Below are 15,190 nucleotides of genomic sequence, written 5' to 3'. Positions count from 1 at the left end.
CTCTTAATGTTCACAATATTTTTTATATGTTCAAGTACTTAAGAATAATCCTTCGTTTAAAGCCCAACTTGCAGGTTGGAGACCATGGTGAATAAATGTGTAGGAAAATAATGTAGAAACTCGATTAAAACAAAAACATATACACACTACAGTGACTTTGGGGTCGTTTTTGCTTCCGTATCTAAAAACCCACTAACCGGAAGTGATGTAGCATAAGGGAGTCCAGCTGAGTTTGATTGAGTGTAACATTAATAAACATGGATCCCAGCACTAGTTTTGAGACTGAAGAGGTTGAAAATGTACATTCATATGCATACGACGGCCCACAGGCTTATAATTACGAGCCTGCTAGGCGTCCAAGAGACCACGCCGTGCCTCGGGGGTATGTGTGAGGGTGGGCAGGCTCCGCCAGGAACATAATACTCCTGTCCAAAATGAGCGCTGCACACGACCACGTTTTTGGTCACAGATGAAGTCGTGAAATTGCGCCTCTTCACCTGCACAAAATGCACCCAGGCACGAAAACTAACTCCACTCCTTTTTCTGTCCGGGAAATGATGGACTCGATGTCCTGACAGATTCGAGTTTGTGCAACCTGCACAAACACAATAATTCGGCATAATCACAAATGGTGAAATGCACTGTTAACAACCGAAAAAATACTAGCTCACAAGTCTACTACTGCTCAGACTCACTACCACCTACTACTGCGCATTGGACAGAGGCAGGGTCAAGGACGCAGAGTCCCTCTCGTGACGTAGTATCAGGCGATGTGGGGGAAAAAAGTGTTTTTAGAAGAGGAGCTAAAAAAGAGCCACTTTTTCCTCTGAATTTGTGCCCTTATGTCGTTTAAACCATAATAAATTCTGAATTAACTTCTCATATGGCAATGTTCAGACAAGATTATGTATATATTTTTAAAAAAAAAAAATAACCTGCAAGTTGCACTTTAAACTAGTCAACTGGCCTTAATTATAATTTTCGACAGGAAATTAGTCGCCAGGAACACCCCTAGTTCCAAGAAAGAAAAAGAATTTGTTAAATAATAATAATTAAAAAAAAGCTGGATGGGAGTGACATGGATCAAGAGAGGAAGGCTGGAGGGGGGGCACAGAGACTGCTTATGCACAGGGCCCAGAATTTGGTGCTACTCCCCTGCCCATGCTGTGAAGAAACGATGACATATGCAGATTGGTTACAGAATGACCTCATACATGCTCTCTAATGATCATAACTACAGGGACATGCTGTCGGCTGAGAGCAGTGACCTTTGGTGCACACAGGAAGCAGGCTACATGAGGACAGAGGTCAGCAGGCCGGGCCGCAGTCAGACATGCACACAGCTGCAGTATCTGTGCGGTCATCTGACGGCTGTGACTGAGGGTTTCGGGTGACGGCTCCTTTAAGAAAACGGAACTGAGCCTCGGCTTTTGACGCGCTGAGGATGTGGGCAGGAAACGCCATGCAAGAGGAGAGGAGCGATCACGCTTCCCAGCAGCGTTGCACAATACAGCGCCATCAAAATGTGCTTTAATTTTCCACGCTAATGTCCAGGAGCGGTCATTCTCCTCGGATCTGCGCTCCACAGCAGGTTAGGAGGATTTGCCGGCGTGGGATTTGACTCCTATCCGAGCGAGAGCGCAGCCTTCCCAGCCTGCTGGGTTTGAAAACATCGGGGCTGGTCAGCGGGTGGGAGCAGAGCAGGCTTCGTCGCTGGAAAAAAAAAGGAGGTGTCTGCCTATTTTTTTTTTACCCCTTAGTCATGAGGGAGTACAAAGTGGTTGTTTTGGGGTCGGGTGGAGTCGGGAAATCCGCGCTGACGGTCCAGTTCGTGACGGGCTCCTTCATCGAGAAGTACGACCCCACGATAGAGGATTTCTACAGGAAGGAGATCGAGGTGGACTCCTCTCCGTCCGTGCTGGAGATCCTGGACACGGCGGGGACCGAGCAGTTCGCCTCCATGCGAGACCTGTACATCAAGAACGGCCAGGGCTTTATTTTGGTTTACAGCCTGGTGAACCAGCAGAGCTTCCAGGACATCAAGCCCATGAGAGACCAGATCATCCGGGTGAAGAGATACGAGAGGGTGCCCATGATCCTGGTGGGAAACAAGGTGGACCTGGAGGGGGAGAGAGAGGTGTCTTCCGGGGAAGGCAAGGCGCTGGCCCAGGACTGGAACTGCCCGTTTATGGAAACCTCAGCCAAAAATAAAGGATCAGTGGATGAGCTGTTTGCAGAGATAGTCAGACAGATGAACTATTCCACTGTTCCCAGTGGTGGCGACCAGTGCTGCTCATGTGTCCTGCTCTAAAACACACATAGTCAAACAGTGCATCCGGGCTGAATTTGAGCTTCTAACTTGTCCTGCAGGCTTTTTGCAAAACTATTCTCTCTCCTCACACTGTTGTCTTATTGTTGCACACAAACACAAATCGACGACGACAACAATCGATTATGTATTATAGTCTGGAAAAGTGTTTACATGACAAAGTACTTGAATGTTTTGGGATTTTTTTATAGCTTTGTATATGACACTTCTCTGGAAATGTGCCTCAATGGGAATGTCTTATTGTGAAACCTAAGAGACACCTCTTCTCTGGTTGTTGTTTTTTTTTTTTTGCGGTTTAATTTGTTGTACTGTTTATCTTCTGGGCTGGGTCCATCTGTGTTGGGGAGGTGGCGGTGCTTCTAGGGCACCTCTAGGGTCTTTTTGTGCTGAAATGAAAGGGCAGGAGGCGCTTAAATATCGCTCATAAACGTATCAATCACCGCTCAAGCCTTGCACAGGTTACTCAAATCAGATCCCCATGATTTATTTCCCCAAAAGCTCAAGTGTGACCCCAGAGGCGCAGAGATACTGTATTTGTGGACTGTGTTGGAGTTGTGTTACGACTTTATATTTCTGTTCTTTTCCCCTCTCCGGGCTGGTGAAAGTGGATTTATCATGGAACTTGCACTTAGCTGACGATGTCCCTCCTCAGTGTGCACAAAACGAGGACCTTAGTGCATTTCTGTCGCTGCATGGGGAACCCCCACGACCCCCATGTCAAGTGCCTTCCCTAAGAAAACTCCTGTGACTGTGCCAACTGATGAGCCCTACTTCCTCTGCAGTGCGTCTTGATGGCAATCAGAACTTTTTAGCAGTTTTCAGTGAACATTCTAGTTTCGTTTGGTGTCAGAGTGGGAAGAGCCTCTTCCTATTTTACTGTCAGGAAGCCGAGCTTGTATCAAACCTGCTGTTTCAGGGTCAGATTCAGGCCGTTTCTCGAGGTACTAGTCCGACGTGAACAACAGAGTAACTTTAACCTACTAGGATTTTGGTTCAGTGAATGGCAAGCCATGTTTGTCTGTATTATCTAGAGGTTTTTCTTTTGTAAAAAAAAAAAAAAAAACAAGTGACATTTTTGACTTGACGTAATTGTAATTCTCCCTTTGGACGAAATCTGCTGCCATCCACCTGTCAGTTTGAAAGACTTGTAATACAAAATGCATTTTACGTAACGCTGTGTGCTGTGCTTGTCTCTGCTGGTAACATAAAGTGTCTACATTTTGGGGTACTTTGAATGTGATTGTCCCTTTAAACAATTTGAAATGTTCAAACAAGTAGTCCATTAACTGATCCACTAACTTAGCTGTCAGTGTGTTAGTTTAAAGGAAAACTTCGTCCACAAAATGACCATTTGTAAATCAGTTAGTCACAATGTGTTACTTTGAGTTTGTGGAGAGAACTTTGTTTATCTCTCATGCCTCCACGGAAAAGGGCGAGCATTTTTATTTAATGATTGATCGGGGACCAGCGAAACTATATCAAAGCGTCCGTTTACAAATTCTCACACAATTAGTGCAGTTTAATCCAAGTCTCATGTGTCCTATCGTACTTCCCAAAACAACACTATTTAAAACGTTTCTATGCTCTCTTTAAACCCAGACTCCAGTACTGTGTTTTTTTAGGGATGTTTTCATATAGTTGCAAGAAAAACAAAGCTATTTCACAAATGAAAGGTAGAACATTATGACTAACTGATATACAAATGGTCGTTTTGAGGGTGAAGTATTCCTTTAAATAATATTTGAAGGAAAAACTTCAACATTTTTTGCAGTTGCAGGTTCACCAATGTGAGAATTTACTGCTTTTCTCTGTTTAACATCTTTGGGTTTCACACAAAACAAGTTTAAAGACGTCACCTTGACACTTGTGATGCACATTTTTGCAGTACTTTTTGGACTTCTTATACACTTATCAGTTAATTTAAAAAAAAAATAGATTAGTTGACAGTTGATTAGTCTTCTATTGTGTCAGACACGCTGTGGCTTCTCCACCCCCCTCGCCAGAATTACACGTTGGCATTGTTCGTTTCTGCAACCACAAATATGTTTCATTTGTGCATTTCTTATGTATCATATCAGTTTCTAAAGAGACATAGCTTAGATTAAGTGACAGCAAGGCAAGACAGCTGCCAAACAGCAGACTGCTGTTCGAGACAACAAATGTGGGTATTTTTGATGAGACGTCAGGACATTTCCAGCCGTGTTTGTGCCGATAAAACGAGGTGTTTTTTAACAGGACGTCGAGACATTTCCAGTCATGTTTGTGGCATTAAAACTGGCTATGTTTTAAGAGATGTCAGGACATTTCCGGATGTGTTTGTGCCAATAAAAGTAGGGATTTTTTTAATCAGACAAAAGGACATATCCAGACGTGTTTGTGGTGATAAAACAGGGTATTTTTTAACGGGACATCGGGACATTTCCAGTCATGTTCGTGATGAGAAAATCGGGCATTTTTTATCAGGACAGTTCCAATCATGTTTGTGGCATTAAATCCTGGCATCTCGTAAGAAATGTCAGGACATTGCCAGACGTGTTTGTGGTGATAAAACCAGCTATTTTTTAACAAAACGTTGGGACCTTTCCAGCTGTATTTGTGACACTAAACCAGTTTTTTAACAAGACAGCTGCACCTCTCCAGCTGTGTTTGTGGGGATAAAACAGGGTATTTTTTTAATGAGACATCAGGACATTTCAAATCATGTTTGTGGCATTAAAACCGGGTATCCTGTATGAGATGTCAGGACGTTTCCAGACGCATTTGTGGCGATAAAAGTAGATATTTTTTAACAAGATGTTGGGACATTTCCAATCATGTCTGTGGCCTCAAACCAGGTACCTTGTGAGAGAAGTCAGGACATCTCCAGTTGTGAAATTTGAACTTTTCTTAACCCTCAACAGTTGGGTGTTGTGTATAAAACTAACCAAATGTCAACCACAGCATTGTCACAACATAAAATTGAAAACTGAAATGTAAAGAAACATAAAGTTTCAACATATCCACAACATATGAAATGTCCAAATGTATGATAGTCTGGTGATTGGGTTGGGCTTTTCTTGGTATTTAGATATCGTGGTAATAAACGCAGCACTGCACTGGACGCCATATTTGACACTTGTTTACAAAAACTTAAAGACTTGCAGGTTTTAAATGTTTACTGTTTGAGGATAAATCGCACTCAACACCTTGCTAGTATGATTAAGTAAGTGATCATGGCCCATGTGAATAAAACACTCCTCAGTCCAGTTGTTTGGGTAGTGGGTAGGGTTTCCAGTAAGTGTGTTTTGCTGGGGAGAGCCGTTTCCCCTCTTCCCGCCGCATGTTTTCTAGGCTGCGTAGCAGAGGACAGAGAGGGCTTTTTCTGTTTGCAGCCAAATTAAATCAGCCATACATACTGTAGACTGGTATTTGGTAAGCCACTCCTCAGACCGGCCAATGAGCTGCTTGCCTCAAGCATGCCTCTAACCACAGAGATTCAAGGTCAGATTACCGAATTCAGTCTCAGGACATGCTCATACCATTCAGGTCCGATGTGAAAGGGTTGCTTCAATGCGTCCAGCAATGCTTACTTTGTTTTCATGTTGGCTATCTGCAGTAGCTACAACTGTCTGGTTATCGAAGCTACAATTCGTAAGCACTGTGCGGTAATTCATTCATCTCCTTTAAGAGATGACTGGAATTTTACGAGCAACTATGTCCAAGTCTAATATCACAGCAAATTACCCCAGCTTTATACAGCGCATGTTATTTTAATGGTTAATTTAAGTAGGAGGCCTTCGTGTCTTTCTGATTGGAAAACTGTACCACCTTTAAAATGGATGAAGCTTCTCATCCACACACACAAGAAGCTAAACAAAGTAATAGTGGCTGTTGTAACATGCAGATAGGTAGGAATCACATGCAAAGCTCATGCTAACTTTAACTATTATGTGTCAAACATTTGGTCGTCATCACAAAAACAAGCAAAAATCCTGCAGTATCCGAGGACACGTGGATCATTTTCATTTTTTAAGATAAAAAAGGGAACAGAGCACAAAAGAAACTGTAAGATAGATGTGTCAAACTGAGCTCGTTGCTTAGCTACTGGTTTCAGATACTATCAAGTAAAAGTGTTCACTTTGCTTCACAGATGTAAAACACTACGTAACTAAATGAGTAGAGTGAGCAAGAGCAGTGTGACTGTCAGTGCTTACTGATTTTTTGAGCATTTATGTTTTCTGCTACTACATTTCAGAGGGAAATGTGCTTGTTACTCACCCCCCCCTTAAAGTGTTAAAGCTCTCCAATATTCTGTGCAAATGTGTAAAACATGAATACAAATGTACACAGATTTAATACAGATTTATATAGTGAGCCACCTAACTCAATATATGTTAGTCAGAACCAACCAGGGGTGGCATAGTGGTGCAGTGGTTAGCACTGTTGCCTCACAGCAAGAGGGTTCCTGATTCGGATCTAGGGTGGGGGAGTCCGTTCTGTGTGGAGTTTGCATGTTCTCTCCCTGTCAGCGTGGGTTTCCTTTGGGTACTCCGGCTTCCTCCCACAGTCCAAAGACATGCAGGTGACTCCAAATTGGCCGTAGGTGTGAGTGTGAATGGTTGTCTGTCTCTATGTGTCAGCCCTGTGATAGTCTGGTGACCTGTCCAGGGTGTACCCTGCCTCTCACCCAGTGTCAGCTGGGATAGGCTCCAGCCCCCCCACGACCCTCAACTGGATAAGTGGTTATTGAAAATGAATAAATGAATAAAAGCAACCATCTTAACCAGCCACAGCAGTATTAGTTTTACAGTGTATGCAGATACTAAAACATGATCCTGATGAAGTACATTTGTCCGTTTGCAGGACTGCATTTAAAAGAGAGTAAACTTAACTGGCCCTGAGGGGATTTGCCTTGGCCACAGTGCTACAGTCTGTTGCTTCACATAGTAAACATCACAAAAAACAACATGAAAACATATTTAAGGTACAGTTCACACCAAAATAGATTTAAAAAAATCCCTTTTTTATTCTGTTACCTGTAGTGCTATTTATCAGTCCAGATTGTTTTGGTGTGTGGTAGAGATATCAACTGTATGCAACACCCCAGCTCACTTTGATCTAACTACAGGTGACCTTAAATAACAAAGCCAACAGTCAGTGTGGGTCAAAATGCCATAACAGGCTTTTATTAAATTTAGAGTCCCTGACAGCACTTTTATAAAAACAATTAGAAGTTTGAGTGTCTTGCTGCAGGGGGTGTGTCGCATCAATGTATAGGCCTGTGGATGACCAAAACTACACATAAAATAAACCCATTTTCCAAAAGAAAATCACCCAAACCACCAGTGACACCAAACCTTCAACTATATCACCACAACTCAACAGATGAGTTACTACGTTCAATCTACTAAACTACAGATAAAACTATTTACAATGACAAACATAAAATATAAAATAAAGTCAATCATCACTCTGCCTTCGTCCAACCACAGGCAAACATTGTTTAGTATTAAGAAAAATACATTTGAAAAACTCAACAGCAATGCTTGTCTTTCCAATAATCGTGACCAGGTTACTGAAGATAATCCACAGACCTTGTTGTGACCAGTTTCATGTAGGAACCATTTTCTTTCTACTGAACTACACCAGCCAACCATATCACTGTGCAGAAGGAAGCGTGCATCTATTCATGGACGAGAGGCTCGCGCTCGTGACAGCGTGAGATTTAACCTTAAATAGCTTCCTCCTCGGCTGAGCTGTAACTTCAGCGAGTCCAGTGGTGCTAGGTGAGAAAAGTTCAGTCAGAAGAGACTTAATTTCTAACATAGTGCACAATAAAGACGAATGGTGAAAAGTTCTTTGGCAGTTAGACCCCAGGGGCAGCTGTGGCTCGGAGGTACAGTGGGTCGTCTACTAATCGATTGGGTCGATCTCTCTGGTGTTTTTTTCGGGGCAATGGGGGATGACAAAATGTGTGGCTCAGCGTGTGACATAAACAGTGACGTGGGAGGGAAGCCGCGGCTGGTCAGTCCTTGGGCGATAAGTTGGCCCATTCGTCACCATTCCCATCACTTGACTTCATTTGCGAGGGCAAGGAGGGCGCGCAATTCCTTGTCTCCCCAGTTGCTCATCTTTACAGTGTCTGTCAGGTTTGCGTTTCCCTCTTGCTACTAGCTGCTCATTCCTGCTATCAGCTGTTTCCTGTCTATCCACCGCCAGTGGCTCGCACGTGTGGCGTCATCAACAGCCCCTCTTGTGGCGGAAGGGCGCCTCGTTCTCTATAAACCAAAAAGGTTCTGCCAATATGTCTACCCCTACGTGGCGGAAAATCGGGCACCTCGGATCAGCTCGCCAATCTGGCTCTGTGTGTCTGTGTTTTTAACTTTTTGTGAACTCGTCTCGTTTCCCATCCTTGTTGCAGCCTAGGAGCCAGGTTGTAACAGGTGGGGGCTCATCTGAAGCTGAAAATCACTGTGTTGGTAAGATGAGGTTGAGGCTTTGTGGTTATTTGGCCCAGTGTAGTTGTGTTGCTACCTCATGTGACAATTGAGCGCCTGTCCACTCAGGTTGATTTGTTGGTAAGTGTGTTCGTACCTTTGGTAACAGCAGGCACATCCTTGATTGTACTTGCTGATTAGGTGATTTGGTTTAGCTGTGTGCTGGTTTTGGCTGTGTGCTCTAATGTGTTGTGTTTTTGCTCTGGTATCTAGTTTGTAGGAAGACAGATGAGTTTGGTAAGAGGGCTGTTTCTGGAAGCAGCTTTGTTTAATAGAAAGTTGATTAGTTTTGAGGGTTGAATTTTTGTGTTACTGAGCAGAGTTTATTGGTGACATAGAGTTCTGGAGGTCCCGTGTGCATGGTCATTAATTACAGATCTCTGTTTTTCTGTCCCTGCTAGGTTGTTGTCCCCCAGAGTGCTGCCTATATTTGACTTTGACAATACAGTGGTTTGACAAAGAACCTGTAAGAATCTAAGTGCTAAAGTGCTTGTGTATTTATTGCACATTGCTCTGTTGTGCTGAGATTTAGCATTAGAGCAGAATACAGTTTTCGCAGCTGGAGGTTTTGCCTAACATCTGTCAGCATCCTCTGCTTACTGCAATATTACACAAACCTCACTGTTCATCCTGAATTTCACAATCTGCCTGGCATAGTACAACATGTGTAATACATGTCAGTTAAAAGCAATTTTCCGTTCAGCTTATCTCCTGCAACATTTAACCTGTTTAGTCTGAAGCCTCTCTTGCCTATAACCCATTCTACACAAGCATTTCATTGCATGCAAATCAGTCAGCTGCAGCGTACTGATACGTTGGGCTTTTTAAGCGTATGGGGTAAAGGAAGGGTGGATGATAGAGTGCTTCCTGTGTTGCGGTAACTTCACTCTCAGATCTATGATATGTTGAAACAGACACGCAGTTCCTCTTAACCATTTAGAAATAAACGATTTGCATCATCTGTCACAGCCCGTCCTCCCTCGGGTGCCCGTGACACAGGACCTCACCACAGTCCTGTAACTCTCCGAGAAGTATGTCCTTTGATGTGAAATCTTTATTAGAAAATGAAGGAGAGTGACACGGTGGGAAAAAGGATGAATAGTGTCACTTGTGTGGCTGCGGTGCATGCAGTGGCTCCATATAATTTGACTTGAGCAAAGAAGCTAGTGGGATCATATGACACTAATTCACAGTAGTCTATGAACTGTTTGGACCCAGAGTCTGAGACACAGACTGTAACATTCAAAGAGATTAGATAATTTTTCTCAGAACACCTCCACCTTCCAACCACTGCAGATACTTCCTCCTATACAACACCGTCTACTGAAGAGTTTTCACGCCTCTGTTGGTGTTGAGCCACTGAAGCACGTCGACTCAAACCAATGTGACAGCTGACAACACACACACACTGCCATAGAATGTATATAATAATGGACATAGCTACTGTGACACCACCCATTGGTTTGTGGACTGCCATTTTGAGGCCTCCAGTTTGCCAATTTGGCCAACACCATCTTGCTTTTTTGGAGCCATCTTGGTGACCATATTTGGACAAGAGGCTGGAGTGGGAGCAAGGGGTGGATGAGACTAGAGTGTGGTTCGGGCTGCATGTTCCTGACCGAACCCGACCTGAGTCAGAGACAATTATAACCGATCCCGTCCCAACCACGACAGATTTTCTGATTTCTAAGTCCGAACCCGACCCGAGCCCGACGCAGTTTGTTACCTGACATAGTTATTGTTGTCATGGTTACAGCTTGTCAGTTTACCGTGATCACACATGCACAGTGTGTAAATGACCATCAAAAGGCTGCTGTTACGCACAGCATTCCAGCACTTGAATAGGCCATAGCACAACAAATATCAATTGGGCCGAAATCGAACCGAGCACAAGCAAAATTTCTGATTTGTTATCTGAACCCGACACGACCTGTCGGGTTTCAAAGGGTCCCATCGGGTCCCCTCAGGTTCAGATCAGGTACCCACGCTCTGGATTGGCCTCTCAGATTGCAGCGACGCCTCACAGACAGTCTGTCACTCAAGAGGCCCTGCCCTTGAACATGCATAATTTTGGGCCTTATTAAAATGTAAAGTAGTGAATTATAAACCAACTCACCCCCTGTACAGTTGTGATGAATGTTGAAATCAGCTATAGAAGTCAAAGCCGTTTTGGTACCAGGCTGTAAACATGTTTATTTGTGCTGTAAAGTTGGGCATTTTAACATGGAGGTCTATGCAATCAAAGATGGTGGATAAACCAAGACGGTCCACTGCGAGTCAGTTTCCTGTATCAGTGTCACGTGGGGTTCGCGACCACCACGCCCCTTTAGGAGACTAACAGCAGGTCCTCAGTCCATTGACTTCAGTGGGAAAAATGAACGTGATTAAAAAATTATTTTTTCCAGCGGATATCTTGGTCACAACATGATTGAGCTAGCAAAGCAGCTTTGTGTTGCTATGTGTGGTATTTATTCAGTTTTGGGAAATCACCATGTCTACAAAGCATCAGGCTGCAGCTGACAGGGACAGCTAACAGCAGCAGCAAAGCTAACATCAGGACGTCATCTGTTAAAAGCCTCCCGTTGTCGGATACGACATGAAACTACTCCAGTTAGCTCTATCATGTTGTAACTAAGAAATCCCCTGGAAAAAATATTTTCTTCACGGATGAGCACACATTTGATAAAACGGAGTTTAATCTCTCGGCATCCATTTTCAAGCTCTCTGTGTGTTTGTTTCCTTGCGGACAAGAAAAGGGGGAGCACACATTTCCGAGAAGGCGTGTTCTTTTCAAAAATGCAAGAGGCATTGTTTTGTTGCCGGCCGTTTTTGCCGGTGTGTTAAACACACTTTAGAAAGTAGTGTCCCCAGACTATCAGAAGAGGGAGATCTCTGATTGTCTGGTGGCGAGACTAGGACATCCCTACTGCAAACCACTATGACTACATTTACATTTTCATTGAGTGTGAATCGGACATACATTTATAAAGCTAATATATTAAGCAAACTGGTTATATTACAATTATGTCATGATTTTAGCTCATATTAAATGAAAAGGAAATGGCAGTCTGCAGTTTTTAAATGATGGCAGCATTTTTTCAGGCTGGAGTCAGAGTAGCTTTATTCATAAAAACACTTGATAGCTGCAAACATGATATCAGTAAACAATAAACAAAAGCAATTCATGATTCAAATTTCCCAAGCAGCTGTCTTAAACACTTAAAGGCAACCATTTCCTAACAATGAAGCTCTAAAATCCCGCTCTACATCATCTGCCCAGCACCAACCAGCTAACAGACAAAATTACGGAGTGTCTTGCAAACACAGTCAAGCGTCTAGCTACTAAAGTTCCAGATACTTTTCTCTGGAATTGCTGGCAACCACATGAGAGATAAAATGAGTATGTTGGATATACTCATCAGTTTATGGAGCAAGCACTACATTCCCCTTTCACTTACAGAGGGAACAACAAATAACCAATGAAGCTGCTCTCTGGAATTGCTGGCAACCACATGAGAGATAAAATGAGTATGTTGGATATACTCATCAGTTTATGGAGCAAGCACTACATTCCCCTTTCACTTACAGAGGGAACAACAAATAACCAATGAAGCTGCTGTGGTTATTTTCATTATCAAAAATCCAGGTGTTTTGGCTGAGTTTCACGTACACCTGGTCTCCCACTTCAAGCTGTAGAGTCATGCCATTGGTTGCTGTCTCGTGGCGGTTTCCAGCTGGGTGGTTGACCACAGTAACCGTGTGTACTCCATTCTTCATCAGTTGCAGCCCCATTGCTTTAGATGATATGTTATGGCCAGAGAAGCTGAAGTAATAGACTCCTCTGACTGGAGCAGTGAAAATACCTGAGGATGATTGACAGAGAGTTACATATGTTTTGCTTTACATTGTATCCAGAGTCAAAGATAGTATTTGGTTATGGTGAGTTTACCTGTTGCAGGGTTGTATGAGCCTGTGTTTGAGTACACATTTTTGTAGGTCAGGGTGATGTCAGTGTTAAAAGGTCCGATGTTTCCAGCATTGCTGATAGTTGCTCCAAATGCCACCCGCTTACCTTGAGAGGCTACATGAAAATGAGGAGTTGTTGAGAGAAGTTTACATTTCATGGTTAGGTTTAGGAAAGATCATAGTTTGGGTTAAAATGAAAAGATTTCTGACAGAAAGCTGCCCTGAAAGCATCCCTCTCACATGTGCTTTTAAAGATAACTAAACCTGAGCCAAACTGAAGACAATGTCAATGATACCTGCTCCAAGACATAATTAAAACGTATTGTGTAGTTACTGTATGTTCTCACCTTGGACCTCTCCCCTCAGATCCTCTAAGTGCCTCTCAGTGTTTTTCAGTTTGGCCTCCAGCTCTCTTAACATGACAACAAGTTGGCAATAGTTTGCCTGGCTCCCTGTTACGTCACCAGCACACAGACAAGCTGCCTCGATGGTGGAAATCTTCGAGGTGTTGCCCTGTCCGGTCTGGTGATCCAGCTGGTGCACCTCAGCAGCTCTAAGGTAGAGGAGGAATAAAGTCAACACAGCCACGGAGGTCTTCATCTTTCACTTCTGTCTGTTCTGATCAGCTCTCCTCACAGTGCTTTATATATAAAGCCAGAAGAGCAAAGGGTGTTTTCTTCTGCTCTGATGGACCAGAGCAAACAAATTCTTTTTTTTTCACCCTTGTTCAACAAACCCATAGCTTTGTATTTACAATCTTATTTTTTTGTTCACTGAAAAGATAAGACAGGCTGGATATGGTATATTTTATATATTTATGCTCGCATCCCTCTCCTCTGAAAGCCTCCTCTCTCCTTAGCCCTTTTTAGATAGGAATTGTGCAAATTTGCAGGAAAGCCCAATCAGTCTTTTTTCAGCATTGGCAGTATAAAAACAAAATCGGGGAGTGCAGCAAAATGCCGCCTACCTACTTTTGTTTATACAGAATGTGCCTTTTTCAGGAAATTGGGGGGGGACTGCAAAACGTGCAGTTCAGTGTGTGACGTAAACTGTGACATATGACTAATGACTTGCACCTTGCTCCAGGGTAAGCCGTGGCTGGTCAGTCCTTCAGCGATTCTCTCATAAGTTGGCCCGTCCTTCACCATTCCCGTCATCTGATGGTTAACGGCCTCTTCATTTGTGAGGGCAAAGAGGGTGCGCAATTCCTAGTTGCTCATCTTTACAGTGTCAGGTTTGTGTTTCCCTCTTGCTATCAGTACTAGCTGCTCATTCCTGCTATCATGTTTATCCACCGCCAGTGGGTTGCACGTGCGGCGTCATCAACAGCTCCTCCCACAAGTCATCAACACCTCCTCCAGTGGCGGAAGGCCGCCATTGTTCTTTTTAAACCAAAAAGGTTCTGTCAATATGTCTACCCTATGAGGTAGAAAATTGGGCACCTCAGATCAACTCGCCAATCCGGGTCTGTGTGTCTAAACGCTTGCAACTTGCCGGTAAAACGGCCCAACATTCGCAAAAAATCTGGCAGTGTAAAAGGGGCTATTGACTCCTTGACTCCTCAGAGTGAATTTGACAAATTGAGATGTCCTAAGATGGCGAGTCTCAACTGATTTCTGGGTCAAGTGATCGAGGCTAGAGGACTCGAGGAGGGATATTGGGATGAACCCAAGGTCAAAGTCTTGAGTCTTGTCACGTTCCTCGGGTCATTCCTGAGCAGTTTTTGTGGTGTGGCACAACGCATTGTCCTGCTGGGGAACCACTGCCATTGAGGAGTGCTGCTGCCATGATGGGTGCACTTGGTCTGACACAGTGTTTGGGTGGGTGGAGTGCGTCAGATGACAACCACATAAATGCCAGGATCTAAGTTTTCCCAGCAGAACATTGCATTGTAATAAAATTATTATTATTATTCACTTCACCTGTAGGTGGTTTTAATGTTTTGGCTGATTGATGTACATCAAAAATTAATTAATCCAACTCATATCTAATGTCTCTGCAGCCAAAGCCTGATGTCATTTATTCCTCTTGGGCATAGTCTGTGCCTGTCCTTCATTCCTCATGTGTCAGTCAAGCTTTTGGGTCCAGTTCTCTTGGTACTATACAACACACTGTCGCACTGGGTGACTTTGAGTCAGTCCCACTAAAAAAGAATATGAGCTTTGTTACGCCCCACTCTTTGGTGGCCCTATGGGACGAACAGAACGCCACCACTGACCAAAAATAACCATGTAAGACACCTTAAAAGACTTAGATCCATGGGATTTATTAACAGCAGCAGGACCAGAGGCCTCTCTCCTCTGCTGCTGGCACAGGAGCTCCTAATCACCTCCTCCATACCAGGAGGTCATTAAGTAATGCAGTACACCTGGGCAGATGTACAATGGGGAAAAGGGGACAGCAGCACAGAACACATACA

General features: G+C 43.6%; 1 protein-coding gene across 1 annotated transcript; it reads left to right on the top strand.

The window, feature by feature from the left end:
• The first annotated feature begins 1,419 nt into the window (after positions 1 to 1,419).
• On the top strand, positions 1,420 to 5,371 carry LOC125902406 (ras-related protein Rap-2b-like). Its single transcript, XM_049598717.1, has one exon. It carries the CDS (start codon positions 1,763 to 1,765, stop codon positions 2,309 to 2,311), a length of 549 nt encoding a protein of 182 aa, XP_049454674.1. The 5' UTR covers positions 1,420 to 1,762; the 3' UTR covers positions 2,312 to 5,371.
• Positions 5,372 to 15,190: the final 9,819 nt, after the last annotated feature.

This window comes from Epinephelus fuscoguttatus, linkage group LG15 (assembly GCF_011397635.1).
Source record: "Epinephelus fuscoguttatus linkage group LG15, E.fuscoguttatus.final_Chr_v1".
Classification (NCBI taxonomy): Eukaryota; Metazoa; Chordata; class Actinopteri; order Perciformes; family Serranidae; genus Epinephelus; species Epinephelus fuscoguttatus.
This window is presented reverse-complemented; position numbering and strand designations above follow the sequence as displayed.